At 53.4% G+C, this 14,171-nt stretch overlaps 1 protein-coding gene across 3 annotated transcripts in view; it reads left to right on the forward strand.

Moving 5' to 3' along the window:
- Positions 1-4,147: 4,147 nt before the first annotated feature.
- Positions 4,148-14,171, forward strand: part of NFATC2 (nuclear factor of activated T cells 2) — a 160,656-nt gene continuing 150,632 nt past the window's right edge. Inside the window, exon 1 of one of the 3 annotated variants that reach the window (XM_044927526.2) lies at positions 4,148-4,605. In XM_044927526.2, the coding sequence (XP_044783461.2) occupies positions 4,536-4,605 (70 nt within the window). In that variant the 5' untranslated portion in view covers positions 4,148-4,535. Of the gene's footprint in view, positions 4,606-12,865; positions 13,376-14,171 lie in introns of those variants that run through there. The other 2 variants (XM_044927528.2, XM_044927529.2) reach the window with 2 other exon arrangements.

The following is a 14,171-nucleotide window of genomic DNA, read 5'->3' on the forward strand; positions in this document are numbered from 1 at the left end:
GAGGCTGGAAGGGATGGGGGTAAATTGGATAGACCTTTGTAGGCTGCCTATGGGATTCTGGACTTTCTGCTGAAGGTAATTTTATATATATATATATATATATATATATATATATATATATATATATGTATATATAATCATATATATTCAGTGGAGCAACTGAGTTGCCACTTGAGAGGCAGCACTGCTTGGTGGGTCAGAACCTGGGCTCTAGAACCGAGTAATTGGGGTTCCAACCTTATTTTTGCCACGTCCTTGCTGTGCAGCCTAGAGCAAATTGCATAACCTCTCTGTGCTGTAGTTTCCTCCTCTGCAAAGTGATAATCCTAGGGTTGCTGAGAGGAGGCAGTGAGTTTCCACCTGTCCCACAGCACGTACTCAGGCAGCGGTCATGTGATAAGAGATCTGTAAGCCTCGTCATTCTGGCTTTCGTATGTCGGGGTCTCTCCCACCTTCTGTGTTTGAGACACACGGGAGCCCTGCCTTCCAGCCAGGAAGGGGTTGGCGGTCAAGGTGACTGACGGGTCAGGAGGACCCAGGCTATAAACGTCGCGAGAGGACCCGTGGGTGCTCGCCTCGAAGCTGCCCAAGCCCTCTTAGATATTCCTGGTGTTGAATCAGTTGTCTGGGCAGCATCAGTAAGTGATGTCTCAGCAGAAATACCTGTGTTTCTTATTTAGGAGGCTGTCGGAGGGGAGAGATTCTAATAAAAGGCTTCCCCGGTGATTCAAGGTCTCCTTCAGCCCGTGTGCCTGACAGTCTCCCTGGGCCTTTCTCCCCACGGCCACCTGGACGCCTTCTATTTGCTTTGATTCAGCTTCTCTCTTGCTTTTTCCCCATCTGCTGGCTCCTTCCCACCCCAGCTGAGAGCTTCTATTTTTGGGAGTTTTCGTGGATAATTTAGTGGGCGGAAGCTCCCCACCCACCCCCCTCGGAGCACCCCTTAAAAAAAAAAAAAAGGGAGAGTGCTCGAGAGAAGTGAAAAACAGTGGGTGGTTCAGTTCAAAAGGACAAAATATTTCTTGCCCTGGCACTGGGAGAGGAAAGAAATTGTCTGAGGAACCGAAGAGCAGCTAAACTAAGAAGCTGAGAGCTGCAGCCCATAAGGGCAAATTAGGTGACTCAGCTGCGACTCCCCCGGCTGCACTCCTTGTAGTATTAATGTGCTTTAAAAGGGAAAAATGCTTAACTGTGACAAAGAGTGGGCTCTATAAAACTGTGCTGAGTGCCAATTCTGTGGAGTTCCAAAAGGCGTCCCCCTCTCAGCAGCACAGGGCACCTGCGGAGACTGGGCCCGCCCCCGAGGCCTGAGCCTGGGTGGGACGGTGTCTAAAATTATCCCGATAATGAGTCTGGCAGAGGAGGGCCCAGCGTGCCCGTTTCCTGCCTCCCTGCTGGCCTCTGAGACCTCAGCTTCCAGGGAGGCCTCAGGGAGGCAGGGGCAACGGTGCCAAGAACACAGGCATTCTGGCCAAACAGACTCGGGTTCCGATCTGGACTGGTGTGTGGACATCAGTGCACAGAGCCTCGGTTTGCTCATCTGTAAACAGGGCTTCCAGCGTCAAGCTCAGTGGGCGTGTGAAACAGGCTAGATGTTGCATAGAGGATGCGTTAGGCCCTGGATGCAGCTGTGTTTAATAAAGGGAAGCCTGGAGGCAAGGGGCTTCCCTGATAGCTCAGTTGCTAGAGAATCAGCCTGCAATGCTGGAGACCTGGGTTCGATCCCTGGGTTGGGAAGATCCCCTGGAGAAGGGAAAGGCAACCCACTCCAGTACTCGGGCCTGGAGAATTCCATGGACTGTATATAGTCCATGGGGTTGCAAAGAGTCAGACAGGACTGTGCGACTCAGTGGAGGCAAAGGCCGTGGACAACAGGGTCAGTCATCCTGCCTTAATGACTACTCAGTCCTTGAGTGTAGGAAGGCGTGAAGAAAACCTACACACACACACACACACACACACACACACACACACACACACACACATCTCCATGTATATAAGCAGTATATGTATACAGACATACATTATATACATTTTAAACATTTATTATATACTTTAATGTTCTTAGCATCACATCCTAACATCAACCCTGAGGAAGGTGCTCGTAGTGTTCCCATTTTACAGACTGGGTAAGTGATCCTGTGGCAGAGCCAAGCCTCTGATTCTACAGCCTGTACTTTATGCTGCCTCTCAGGTTGCCTAAGCGCCCACCGCCCTATAGGATTTTCTGCAGGACGGAGCTCTTCTCTTCTGCTCTGTTCAACCCAGTAGCCATCAGCTACAGGTGCTTTCTGGGCGCTGGCGATGTGGCTTCTGCATCAAATAACTTTTAGCTCTCTATTTCATTGTTAATTAAATTTTAAGAGCCCATGTGGCTGGTGGCCACGCTGGCAGCCGGCGCTGGGCTCACCCCTCCCAGTGTCCGCGTTACTCTGCAGGGGACGCAGGCGCAGGTATTTACTGAGGACCCCGGCAGAGCTGGGTTGCTCTTCAAAGGCTGCAGGCGGAGGCTGTCCGCAGTGACGATGGCTTGTAGCCTTACCCCAGAGGCCTGGGCCCATGAAAGGAAGCTGAGGCGGAGGTTCATTCATGGTCAGGATGATCCACTTGTCTCAGCATGCCCCAAACTTTCCCGGCTTAAAAACTCAAAGTCCTGCATCCTAGGAACCACCTCAACCCCAGGCAAACCGGGGCGGGTGGTCACCCTGTTCTTGCCCCCAGATAATGGGGTGCCAGGACCTCAGAGGATGGGTCTTCCTCAGTAGGGTTCCCTGAAAAGAATCTCTTCTCTGACTTCCCTGGCTGCCCTGTGGTGTCTGCCGGGGAAAACCAGCAGATTAGTCATCTGCCTTCTCTGGGCCTCAGTTTCCCTTGTAGAAAGTCGGGGAGAAGGCTCCCCTACTGGGAGGCTGGCTGCAAGGAGTTCGAGGCAAGGTCGCATGGTAGGTGGGCAGATACAGCTGCTTTTTTAGGGGGGGGAACAGTGTTACTCAAGCTGGAGGCCACCCTGCCTGAAGCAGGCTTTGAAGTGAGCTGGGTGGGCGCGGGGGTCTTTGTGGGACCACATCTCCAGCAGGGGTGGTCACATCCAAGAGCCCAAGGAGGCTCCAGTGGGTCAAGGCGTGGAACACAGAGCGGCCCCACCAATGGAGCCAGCCCCTCTCAACGTCCCTTCAAGGTCTGTAAGAAAGTGTGGAGGCGCTGATGAGTCAGCAGCCTTGGTGCTACCCAAAGTTTTATCAGTGCCCACGACAGGGTCTGAAATGGCCATTTGCAATGTCGGCTTTATCTGGAGGGCCCCCAATTTCCCACCCTGTGCACAGGTGGAGAGGGAAAACCAGGCTGAGTTCAGAAAGAGCATTCTGACAGCAGCACCTCCCCCAGCCCTCCTCCCTTCCGGGGTCCCTGGCCTGTTGATGGGGGCCACGCGTGGCATCCCACGGACCATCCTCTGGAGGCTGCGCAGAGTTCATGACATCCCTTCCCTTTATTTTCCTGTTTATTCAGAGCATGTGTAAACACATGCGTTGCCTGGTTTCGGCGTCTCTTTGGCCATTTCATTATTGCTGGAGCCTCTGAGCATCACTGGAAACCTTGGGTTTTCTAAATGAATCTAAAAATAGACCTCTTTGAAAAAAAATCTTGGAGAGTTGACACAAGGCACCGTTATTTATTTCTTTTCCCTCTTCCCCTCCCCCCCTCTCTTCCCACACTTCCCTCTTCCTCCGCATCAGTCCTGAGCACAAAAATTCTGGGCAGCCGGGTGTCCCCAGGGACAGGGAAGGGCCCCCTAGGTCCGTGTCCAGGGGCCCTTGGACCCCCTGAGATGTCCGTGTGAGCCCTGGGCGACTTGCTCTGAGAGGCGCCCGCTTGGAAGACGGGGGTCGCGGGTCTGGGGGGCGCTTGGGAGCCTTGGGCAGGGTTTATGCAAAGCTGAAGCGGGCGAGGGAGGCGGTGGCCGGGGCGATCCTTGCGAACGGCCGCCTGGAGCTCGGGCAAGACCGACTTGGACACTCCCACGCCCCCACCCCCTTCCCCTCGCCGTCGCCCGCATCGCTCCGTCTCCCTGACTTTTCTCCGCGAACAATCAGGGACTTGTGCTGGCGGCCGAGGGAGCCACGGAGCTGGCTGGCCGCGGAGCGGGCGACGTCATGGATTCCTGAGTGTGAAGTTTGCAGGAAAGCCCTTAGTTTTGGAGATGGACGGGATCCAGCGGTTTCCATGGCGCTGGATAAACAGGAGGAAACAGTGAGGGAATCCCGTTATTTTACTGCATTGAAAGCCTATAAACACGGAGCGCGGGGAAGGAAGTCGCGTTCCCTCTCGAGTAAGCCCGAGCGCCGAGCCGCGCCGACTCCGCCGCGCCGGGAGCCGGGAGCCGGGAGGCGGGAGGCGCGCAGCTCCCGGGCCGCTCGCAGGCGCCTCGGCCAGGGCAGCCCCCTGAGCATGCTTTAGAGAGGACGGCGCCCCCCAGGCTCCGGGTCTGCCCCCGCAGAGCCCTCTCAGCCCGCGCGCCGAGCCCCCGTCCCTTCCAGATGCAGAGAGAGGCTGCGCTGAGACGGGGGCACTGCGAGCCCCTCCGCGCCATGGGGTCTGTGGACCAAGGTAACTGCCCCCCGCCCCCGTTCCGGCCGCTTCCTCCTCCCGCCTCTCGGCCCTTTCCCTTCTGCTTCTCCCCAGCCAGCGCTTTCAGCTCCCGGCGGAGGTCGCGGGCAGGCCTGGGGACTCCGCTTTCCCAGGGCGCACAGGTAGCGTGGCCCGGAGGACGGGCGCCCCCACCCTGGCCAAGGAGGGGGGTCGGGGGCGCCGACTTGGGACCACCTCGCGCGGGGACAGCGAAGCGTCCCCAGGCGGGATTCCTTCCCCGGGCCAGCCTGTCAGAAGGATGGTCCCTTCCGTGGGACACCCGGAGGGATTCTCGCTACTAACCGCGGGCTGCTTAACCATTTCCGCGCTGGGCTTTGGGGAGGATGTCAGCGGTATTATTATTATCATCATCATCATCATCATCGTTATTTAGCTTTTTTTTTTTTTCTCTTTAGGAGAACAGGCTTGGTACTTTACTATCTAGTAATGAAGGCTTTACTTTTTAACAGAGCCGCAGATGCTCTGGGACATTTAAACAATTTTCTTTCTCGTTTTTTTTTTTTTTTTTTCCTCTCCCTAATGTGCCTAGTGGATTCAGTGTTCCAGTTCCCCCTTTAAAGTGCAATGTACCATCAGTTTGTTCCGCGATCTGATTACACTCTCCTTTCCGTGTTTCTATCTCTTTTCCCCCTCCTCTTGGAGTTCACCCTGGAATCATACTACTTAGATCTTACGGGAGGGGCTTAACCTATACGAATATGGTATGAAAATGTCCCATCTGGTTTGGGATTGTGGAGGGGTTTTGGCTGTCCACTAACCCACCAGACTTGAAAGGTAGAAATTAGGTGATGGGATGTGTTTTTCGGAGGCCAGTCCCGCGAAGAGTGGGGGGCATGGCCAGGAGGGCAGGGCTGCAAGAGTTAAATGAAATAAATATGCGTAGGAGGAGTTAGCCTCGTGTCATAAAATCAGAGTTGAATGTAGGTTTTGTGCTCTGCGTGGCTGATTAAAGTTCTAGGGGGGAAGAAATGACAATTTCTGTAAATAAACCTGAGGGGCTATTTTTTTTTTTTTTTTTTCAAAACCGGAGTGGGGCCAAATGCCTTGGGTTAGGTAAATGGTGTGCTTTGCCACAGTGGACCTCAATGACATATTTTTAGCTGAGTTGCACTTTTGAAAGCAAGACCCTGCCAACACTCGGGACGTTTTAACTGGTACCAGTTTATCCTGTCCTCGGCTGGTGGTCAAGCCTATGACATAATGACCAAAATCATTACTAATATCGCATCACCTGTAAAAGGGGTGCTTTGAGACAGGCGACAGATATATTAAGGATGGGAATGGGTTTTTACTGCCATGCCATGTATACTGAAAGGCAGTGTTTGATGTTATGATGTGGGGGTGGGGGACAGACAAATGCCAAAATTAAGTCTGTTTGGAAGAAGAGGGTTGGGAAGAGACTTCTGTTTTCCAATGTGATCTCATATGAGCCTCACCTCTGCTCCAGGTTTGTGAACTTGGTCCTCTCTCAGGGTTTGGAAGTGTGTGGATTTTGTGTGTGCACATGCATTTCCTAACCTCCCCAGCCCACGCTTGTGTGTCCAGGGACTGTTGAACGTGCATGCTAGTGTGCGTCCACATGTGGGAGACAGGGCACCGCGTTGTTCCGGCAAACGACTCTTGGCATGCCAAAGCGACTGGGCACACAGGCTGCAATTCCAGGCTTCAGAGACAGTTGGCATGAGAGGCGCTTCGACTGTGCCCGCATCGGGGTCTCCTGAGGGAAACCCAAATGGCCCTTCACACTCAAACACCACCAGAAGCAGAGGGCAGATCTCAGGGTGCATGCAGATGGGCGGGGTCATTAAATAGCAAATAGAACTATTTGCATGGTAAGAAAATACTGACCTCGCTGTGCAGTTTTGGGCCGAGGCTCTGGGAAAAACTGAAGATCCGAAAGAGGTGTGTTCAGTTTTATCTGCAGTGGGATGATGGAAACTATTTCAGGAATAAACAAACTCAGGGTGAGCTCTGCTCACTCCCAGACCCAAATTCCCTGCCTTCTGCCTGGCTTAGAATTTCTGCTTCACTGCATTGCAGCTGTGTGATCTTGGGTGAGTGACTTAAACTCTCTGGGCCTCAGTCTCCACATCTGTAAAATGGAGCCAATAATAATGTCTCCCTTAAAGAAGGTTGTGAGAATCAGTGAGGTGGCACACGTAAAGCATCTAAAATGCTGCCATGCTTATAGTCAACACTGGATAAATACCCTGTGATTCCTATTAAATGCAAAACAGTAACATTGATATAGAAACTGGATTTCATGGCAAAATTCTTTGAAGAGTTGCAGTACCTTAAACCTCTCAAGAGACTTTGTAACTTCTTGGCGTTTCACAGTGGCACAGGTTGGGCTAGGATTAGGGCTTGCCAAGCCTCCATCTCCTCGTCTGTAAAGGGAATAATGACAGTGATGATCTCATGGGGAGTCATGAGCATCGTATGAAATCATGCGTATAAAGCACTTACCTCTGTGTTTAACATGCGCTTAACACACACTGGCTGTTATTATTTTCTGACAATCGAGGACTATGAGAACCAGCTTTGCCCAGGATCACAACCCAAGTTTGTAGCACAAAGCCCGGCACCTGGCAAGGTCTCTGTCGCCTTCCGCGGGGGTGAGAGAGCGTTACCAGTGCTGACTGGGGGCGGCAGGGCTGGGGGTTTGACGCGTGTGAAGCCTCTCATTGTCAGGGCTGGAGGAGGGAGTGAAGCGCAGTGGGGGGCAGGAACCAGTCCAGCGCTACCCGCAGGCATGCGGCAGAGGCTGGGACTCAGACCCAGGCTCTCGACCGCGCGCTCTGCTGTCTCTGGAACTTACTACTGTTATCATTGGGTATCGCACTGTTCGGCGGATGAGGACACTGAGGAAGGCCAGACCCTTGTCCTGGCCTCTTTTGCCAACATTGTGTTGGTCCTTGCCATATCCTGGAAGAGAGAGAAGTCTGTGTGAGGAGGGTGGTATGGAGGGGACAACCATCCTTGATGGAGACGGAGAAACTGAGGCAGCCTCTGATTTGTCCCAAGTGGAGGGTGAGTCAGGAAGAGCGCCTCGCTTTGCCTCAGGAGCACCGTCTTTCCACTTCCTCTAGGGGACTAAGTGTCCCTGGACGGCCAGGAGGCTGTAAAGCCAGTACTGCTTTCCTCCCACGCAGAACTCAGACCCGCTCCAAGAGCCCCCCAACTCCTGGCTCAGCCCCTCCCTGGCTACCCAGTCTGTGCCTCCTCCACGAAGACCTTGGGCTTTTCCTTTTCTTCCAGAAGTTCAGTGAGAAGCACTCATTTCCCCAGATGCTCCTGCCTTTATTAAGAACCTTTCTTAGGTCAGCGGAGGACAGGGCCAGGTCGTCCAGTTCTGTGACTCTCTGGTGGATCCCAGTTTCTATATCCAAGTCGCCAGCAGCTTAGGATCTGAGTGAGAGGTTCAAACCTTGGCTGTGCCACTTGCTGGCTGCGTGACCTCGTGCAAGTGATTCACTCTCCTGTGCCTCAGTTTCCCCACATTTAGAAAAGTGTTAGTGATGTTGTCTGGAGTGTTGGTTACTATATGTAGCAATTGAGTATCAACCAATCAGAATGCCAGGAGCAGTGTCCCAGGAGACCCCCCTGCTGGACCAGACTTTAACCCTTCATTTGCTAAATTGTAGGGAGGGTCTAAGATAGGGAAGGACAGGGGAGGCTGGCGTGCTGCAGTTCATGGGGTTGCAAAGAGTCAGACATGACTTAAGACTGAACAACAACAATCAGGGAGGGTCTCGGGCTTCCCTGGTGGCTCAGCAGTAAAGAATCCGCCTGCCATTCAGGAGATGCGGGTTCCGTTCCTGGGTCGGGAAGATCTCTTGGAGGAGGAAATGGCGACCTGTTCCAGTATGCTTGCCTAGAATATCCCAGGGACAGAGGAGACTGGCGGGCTACCGTCCACGGGGTTGCAAAAAGAGTCGGACAAGACTTAGCGGCTAAACAACAAAAACAATGACAGGGAGGGTCTCAAGGCCGCAGAGGCCCCTGGAGGGAATGACGGATCGTTTACCAATCTAAGGCGAGTTCCAGTCTTTCAGTAAGCAGCACGAACCTCAAACTACTCAGTTAATAAGTGCTGCTATTATTATTGTATAATTCATTAATTCAATATTTATACACCCCAAAGCCAACCTAAAAACAACAGTTACCGAGTGCTTCCCACACATATTCTCATTGGCTAGCTCTTACTACACACATGTGTGATTGAGTATTTCGGCTCTTACCTCGAAGAAGCAGGGCAGGTTACTCTTTTTGTTCCTTTGCTAGATGAGGAATTCGAGACTCTGACCGCCCAGACTGGGCGGGGGCCCTCCTGTGCCCCCCAGGCCCCCACCCTGCCCTCTCCTATCCTATGCGCCTCACACTGATGGTCGTTGTCCATGACACGTCTGCATCCTCTTCCAGAACTGAACACCAGGAACCAGAAGTGTCAGCTGTCTCATTCACTCCAGGGGCCCCAGCGCCTGGAACGTGCCTGACACTCAGTGGGTTTTCAGTACTTTTGTTCCGTGGATGGAGGAATGAATGAATGATGCACAGTAGGGTCGCTTGACCTGTTGGGGCCACAGAATTAAGACTGAAATGCCAAAGCACTGCCGCCGTCCTCTGGCTCACTCGTTCTGCCTCTTTTTGACCATGACAGTGGTTTTGACTTGTGCGTTTTCCCACCAAGCGCTGTTGACCTCAGCAGGCTTCCTTGTGGGTCAACAGCAGGCCACGCTGTCATGCTGTTGTCTGGAATAAGTCAGTTCCCAACAGCAATAGCAACGATGACCGTGACAGCCGCCACCGCTTCCCGAGCGCCCCGTATCTGCCAGGCACCGTCCCAGGGCTTCTCCATCGCCACCGCGTTGGCTCCCACCCAGCCCCATCTTGCACAGGGAGGGGTGCCCGCTGCGCCCGGGTCACATCGTTGGTGGCAAAGCTCGGAAGCAATCCCCTTGCACCTTGTTGCTCCCTGTTAGGGATGAACAGTCATTGTAAGGAGGGCATCTGTTTTCCCCACCAGACTGTATATATTGTAGGGCCGAGCAGTAACAGACATTATCTTAGCGGATTCTCCCAAAATAACCTGACTGGTTGGAATTGAGTATGATCCTCTCATTTCAAGAAGAGGAAACCAAGACAGGGCCCAGTCAAGGCGTTCAGAGGGCAGCGCCAATGCGGAAAGCTCTGTTTTTAAGGGTTGCCCAGTCCTGCCTCCGGAGAAGGCAATGGCACCCCACTCCAGTACTCTTGCCTGGAAAATCCCATGGATGGAAGAGCCTGGTAGGCTGCAGTCCATGGGGTCACTAAGAGTCGGACACGACTGAGCGACTTCACTTTCCCTCTTCACTTTCATGCATTGGAGAAGGAAATGGCACCCCACTCCAGTGTTCTTGCCTGGAGAATCCCAGGGATGGGGGAGCCTGGTGGGCTGACATCTATGGGGTCGCACAGAGTCGGACACGACTTAGCAGCAGCAGCAGCAGCAGTCCTGCCTCCACTGCTTCCTGCAGCAGGATCGCCTGGTCGGTGAGCTGGGCGGGCTTGCGATAGGGCTCTCTCCTGCCTTCCACCTGCCTCTCTGGGCCGCTGAGGAGCTTCTGGCGGCCCCATCCCTTCCCTCTCCAGCTGGGACCTGCCAGTAGGGACCCATTTCCTCAGAGCCTCTCTCGTTGGCCACATCTCCGCCTTGCACTTCTTTGCCCTGGGCCTGCAGGGTGCCCGTGTCCAGTGCCACGGCTGCTGTGGGAGCAGGTCCGGGCTGCCCACTCGCCCCTTGGCGCCCCCCTGTCCTTCCCTCGGCCTTGGCCTGAGCCAGTCTTTCCACCCCGGGGTCCCTGTTCCCTTTTTTTTTTCTCCCACATTTTTCTTCAAGGCCCAACTCATTCTTACGTCCGCTTAGAAGCCGCCTTGACCATTTAATTCATTTTCATCATTTCAAGCATCTCCAATGTACTGGTTGCCCTTCAACAGGCTGGGGATAAAGTGAGCAAGACTGAGGGTGTCTGTCCTCACAAGGCAAACCTCAGGGCAGCCACCCGGGAACATCCAAGATAAGCTGGAAAGGCATTAAGGGCCAGAGACCATACTAGGCGCACAGAGCTGCGAAGGCCTCGGTTATGCGTGGGTGTGCTGCGTGGGTGTTTGAGTTTCCTGTGGCTCCATCACAAATTACCGCAAACCGGGTGGCTTGAAACAACAGAGATCTATTCTCGAACAGTTTCAGAGACTCAACGTGTGAAATCAAGGGGGCAGGGCCGTGTTCTCGCCAGAGGCGCTGAGGCACGACCCCTCCCTCTCTCTTCTGGCCCCTAGTGGTCCCTGGCGGTCCTCGGTGTTCCTTGGCTCCTAGCTGCGTGTCTCCACTCTCCGTCTCTACCTTGACATGGCCTTCTTCCTGTGTGCGTCCTCTCCTCTTCTTACAAGGATGCCAGTCGTTGAATTTGAACCCTTAGCTCTGAGGACCTCATCTGGACTCGATCATATCTGCAAAGACCCTCTTGCCAAATAAGATCACAGCCACAAGTTCTTGAGGTTAGGACTTGAGCGCATTTGGGGAGAGGATGTAATTCAACACACACTCGCGGGGATAATTCACACTCGTGAGTCCCTTCCTCTCTAAAGATGTCTAATCCTTTGACCTCTGAACAGTGAGGGATCTGTCTCTACAGTATCTCAGGCGGAAGGACCAGTGAGCCCCAAGGCCCAGAGGAGAGCTGCGCCTGGGATAGTCAAGGAGCAGCCAGCCCCGTGTGGCTGAAACAGAAAGGGAGGGAGGGGAAGTGTGATACGAATAGAAAGATGGGGGAAGCAGGCCAGGGCGGGACCCAGCAGGATTTTGCGAGCAGTTTGAAGTTCATTCTTTGAAGTTCATTCTCGTGGTAATGGGGAGGCCCTGGGGAAATCAGAAGTCACTGAGGGTGTGAGTTGCTGAGTCTTTTCAGAGAATCACACTGACCATTAAGTGGGAAACCTCTCCCAGGTAACAGGGGATGCTTAGAATACAGGTGGGAGGCGACTGCAGTGGCCTGGGCAGGGATGCAGGGCTGCGGCCAGTGTGGGGGCAGGGAGTGGGGAGGACGTGGTGTTTCCCTGTCTGCAGAGACTTCTTTTTGGTTTCCAAACTGTGCTCCCTTGAGTCCTGGGGCTGTGCAGCGGTGGTCCCTATCTTTGGCCCTCAAGGGCACTTGCCATTAATTTTGTGAGTAATATGGGCCTCTTCCAGTGGGTCTCCTCTCGGCCCAGCCTGGACTCCCCCGGTGGCTCCTCCTTCCCTCTCTGCTATCACCAGGAGTCAGAAGGCTTCTCTCAGTGTTTCATCTTGGTCCAAAAACGTCCCTCAGCGCATCCACCCTGAGCTAATAACCCAGGAACACTGTGACTCAGTAATGAGTATCAGACTGCTGTGGGACAAAACCACTTCCGTGGTGGCATGTGTGACTTCGAAAGTAACATCACGACCTGCTCCATGCCTTAGTTTCTTGAGCTGAGCAGCGGGGGTGACGGTAATCGTTACACACGGCGGAAGCTTGGAGGCTTGCAGATCAGGTCTGTGCTGCTCTCAGTGTAGACACAGTGATCAGTGCCTGTTAGCTGCCATTTTCACTATTATTTTAGGGTTTCAGAGTCAAGTTGTTCATTTTCTTCAGCCTACTAACCTACAAGGGCTTCCCTGGTGGGTCAGTGGGAAAGAATTTGCCTGCCAATGCCGGAGACTCGGGTTGGATCCTTGGATTGGGAAGATCCCCTGGAGAAGGAAATGGCAACCCACTCCAGTATTCTTGCCTGGGGAATCCTATGGGCAGAGGAGCCTGGTGGGTAGAGTCCATGCAGTGGCAAAGAGTCAGACACGACTTAGTGACTAAACAAGAACAATTAACCTACAAGTGTCGTTCCTGATTGGGATAAATCGACTTTCTTCTAAGTCTTTGGGGTCTCTTCTGGATGACCTAGCTCAGTCACTCAACCAGTGAGTTCAGAGGGGTTTGTGGAGGCACGGGCTAGGTGGTATGGAGAATATCCAAGATATATAAAGTGTACTCATTTACACCTGAAAGAGAGGCACAATCGTGTGTGAAACCATTTACATGCAAAGGAACTAAAAGTTTCAATGAAGTCTACTGATTGTGTTGATAGAGGAATTGAAGAGAGAGAGGGCAAGAGGGAGGCCCTGTGGTCTTTTGGGAGGGGGAGGGTGGGAGATGCTCTGGGGTGTGGTTGTGCTGGAGGGAGGCTGGTGGCTTCGAGATCCCTGAGGTCAGCTTGCTTGTCCGCATCCCTCTCTGACTTCATAGATTATGAACTTGACACAGATGCTCGAGTTTGCAAGACTAGGCAGGAGAGAGGATGGATATGGGAGCCCCGATGCTGAGGTTGCGGTCATCTGGGGAGACACGGCCGGGTGACAGAAGGGTGACGGTGGACAGAGGGAGACGGCAGACGGTTAAGAAATAGTTCTGGGGTTGGGCAAAGACTAACCAATGTTCCATCCCCTAGCTAACCAGCCCTCTGCTGCTGCCATTAAGGCTCTGATTCAGTGGAAGGCGGAGCTCCCCTGGCAGAGGGATGGTGACACCCCCTGCTTAATTAAAGGCAAGAACCGCCGTTTAAGGGCAGGTGAGTGTGCTGACCGTGCTCTCCTGTGAAATGTCAGTTCCATAAGGCGGAAGGGAATGTGCTGCGGAAGCGAGGGATGAAGAGGACAGACAAAGCCAGGACAAAGTAGGTGAGCAGGGACCAGGGTGGAGGAGTTGAGGGCCCGGAGACCAGGGTCTGGTGCCCACATGCCCACAGGGTGGACGGGGGCAGCGGGTGGGACGGTGGTGACCCGAGAGCGGTAGAATCACCTGGAAGCTTCTACTCAGCCCCAGGTGGCGGGGTCACCGGGGAGTACAGGTCCCATGTGGCCTGGTCTTCCCATTTTGGGGAGCCATCGGACACTTGAAGTTTTAAATGAAACCTCTAAATTAAAAAAAAAAAAAGTTCAGATTTAAAAAAAAATTACGGGGCAGGCCAAACATAATATGCCTGCAGGATGGGTTTGGCCTGGGACCACCGCTGCTGTGCCGTGGGGTGTCTCCTTACAGTCCACACCTCCATTTGGGTTCCGGCCTTTGGTAGATCCCTGTTTTCCTGGAGCTTTAACACGCTCTGCCTGCCTGGTGGTAATGAGGCGGGGTAGTGGGGGGTGGCGCCAGTTTCAACAAACTGCCTTCAGCTGCAATATTCTCCTGGAAATTATCTTTCTTACAGCAGAGAAGTCCTGTCCCGGCTTTAAAAGATGGTGTTGATTGTAGACTGGAGTGAAAGCCAAGTTTGAAACTGTCTTGCGGTTCCCCCAAATCATGAGGAGGTCACTCCTGAAAACTGGCTTTGAGGGGAGGCAACGTGGGAGGGGACGCCAGGATACTCAGTGGTCGAAATATTTTAGAAATCGAAGTTGATGCAAAGGGACTTTGTGGTTACACATCTGCCTTCCACTGCAGGGGGCGTGGGTTTGATCCCTGGTCGGGGAACTAAGA

This window comes from Bubalus bubalis, chromosome 14, assembly GCF_019923935.1.
Source record: "Bubalus bubalis isolate 160015118507 breed Murrah chromosome 14, NDDB_SH_1, whole genome shotgun sequence".
In the NCBI taxonomy this organism is placed as follows: domain Eukaryota; kingdom Metazoa; phylum Chordata; class Mammalia; order Artiodactyla; family Bovidae; genus Bubalus; species Bubalus bubalis.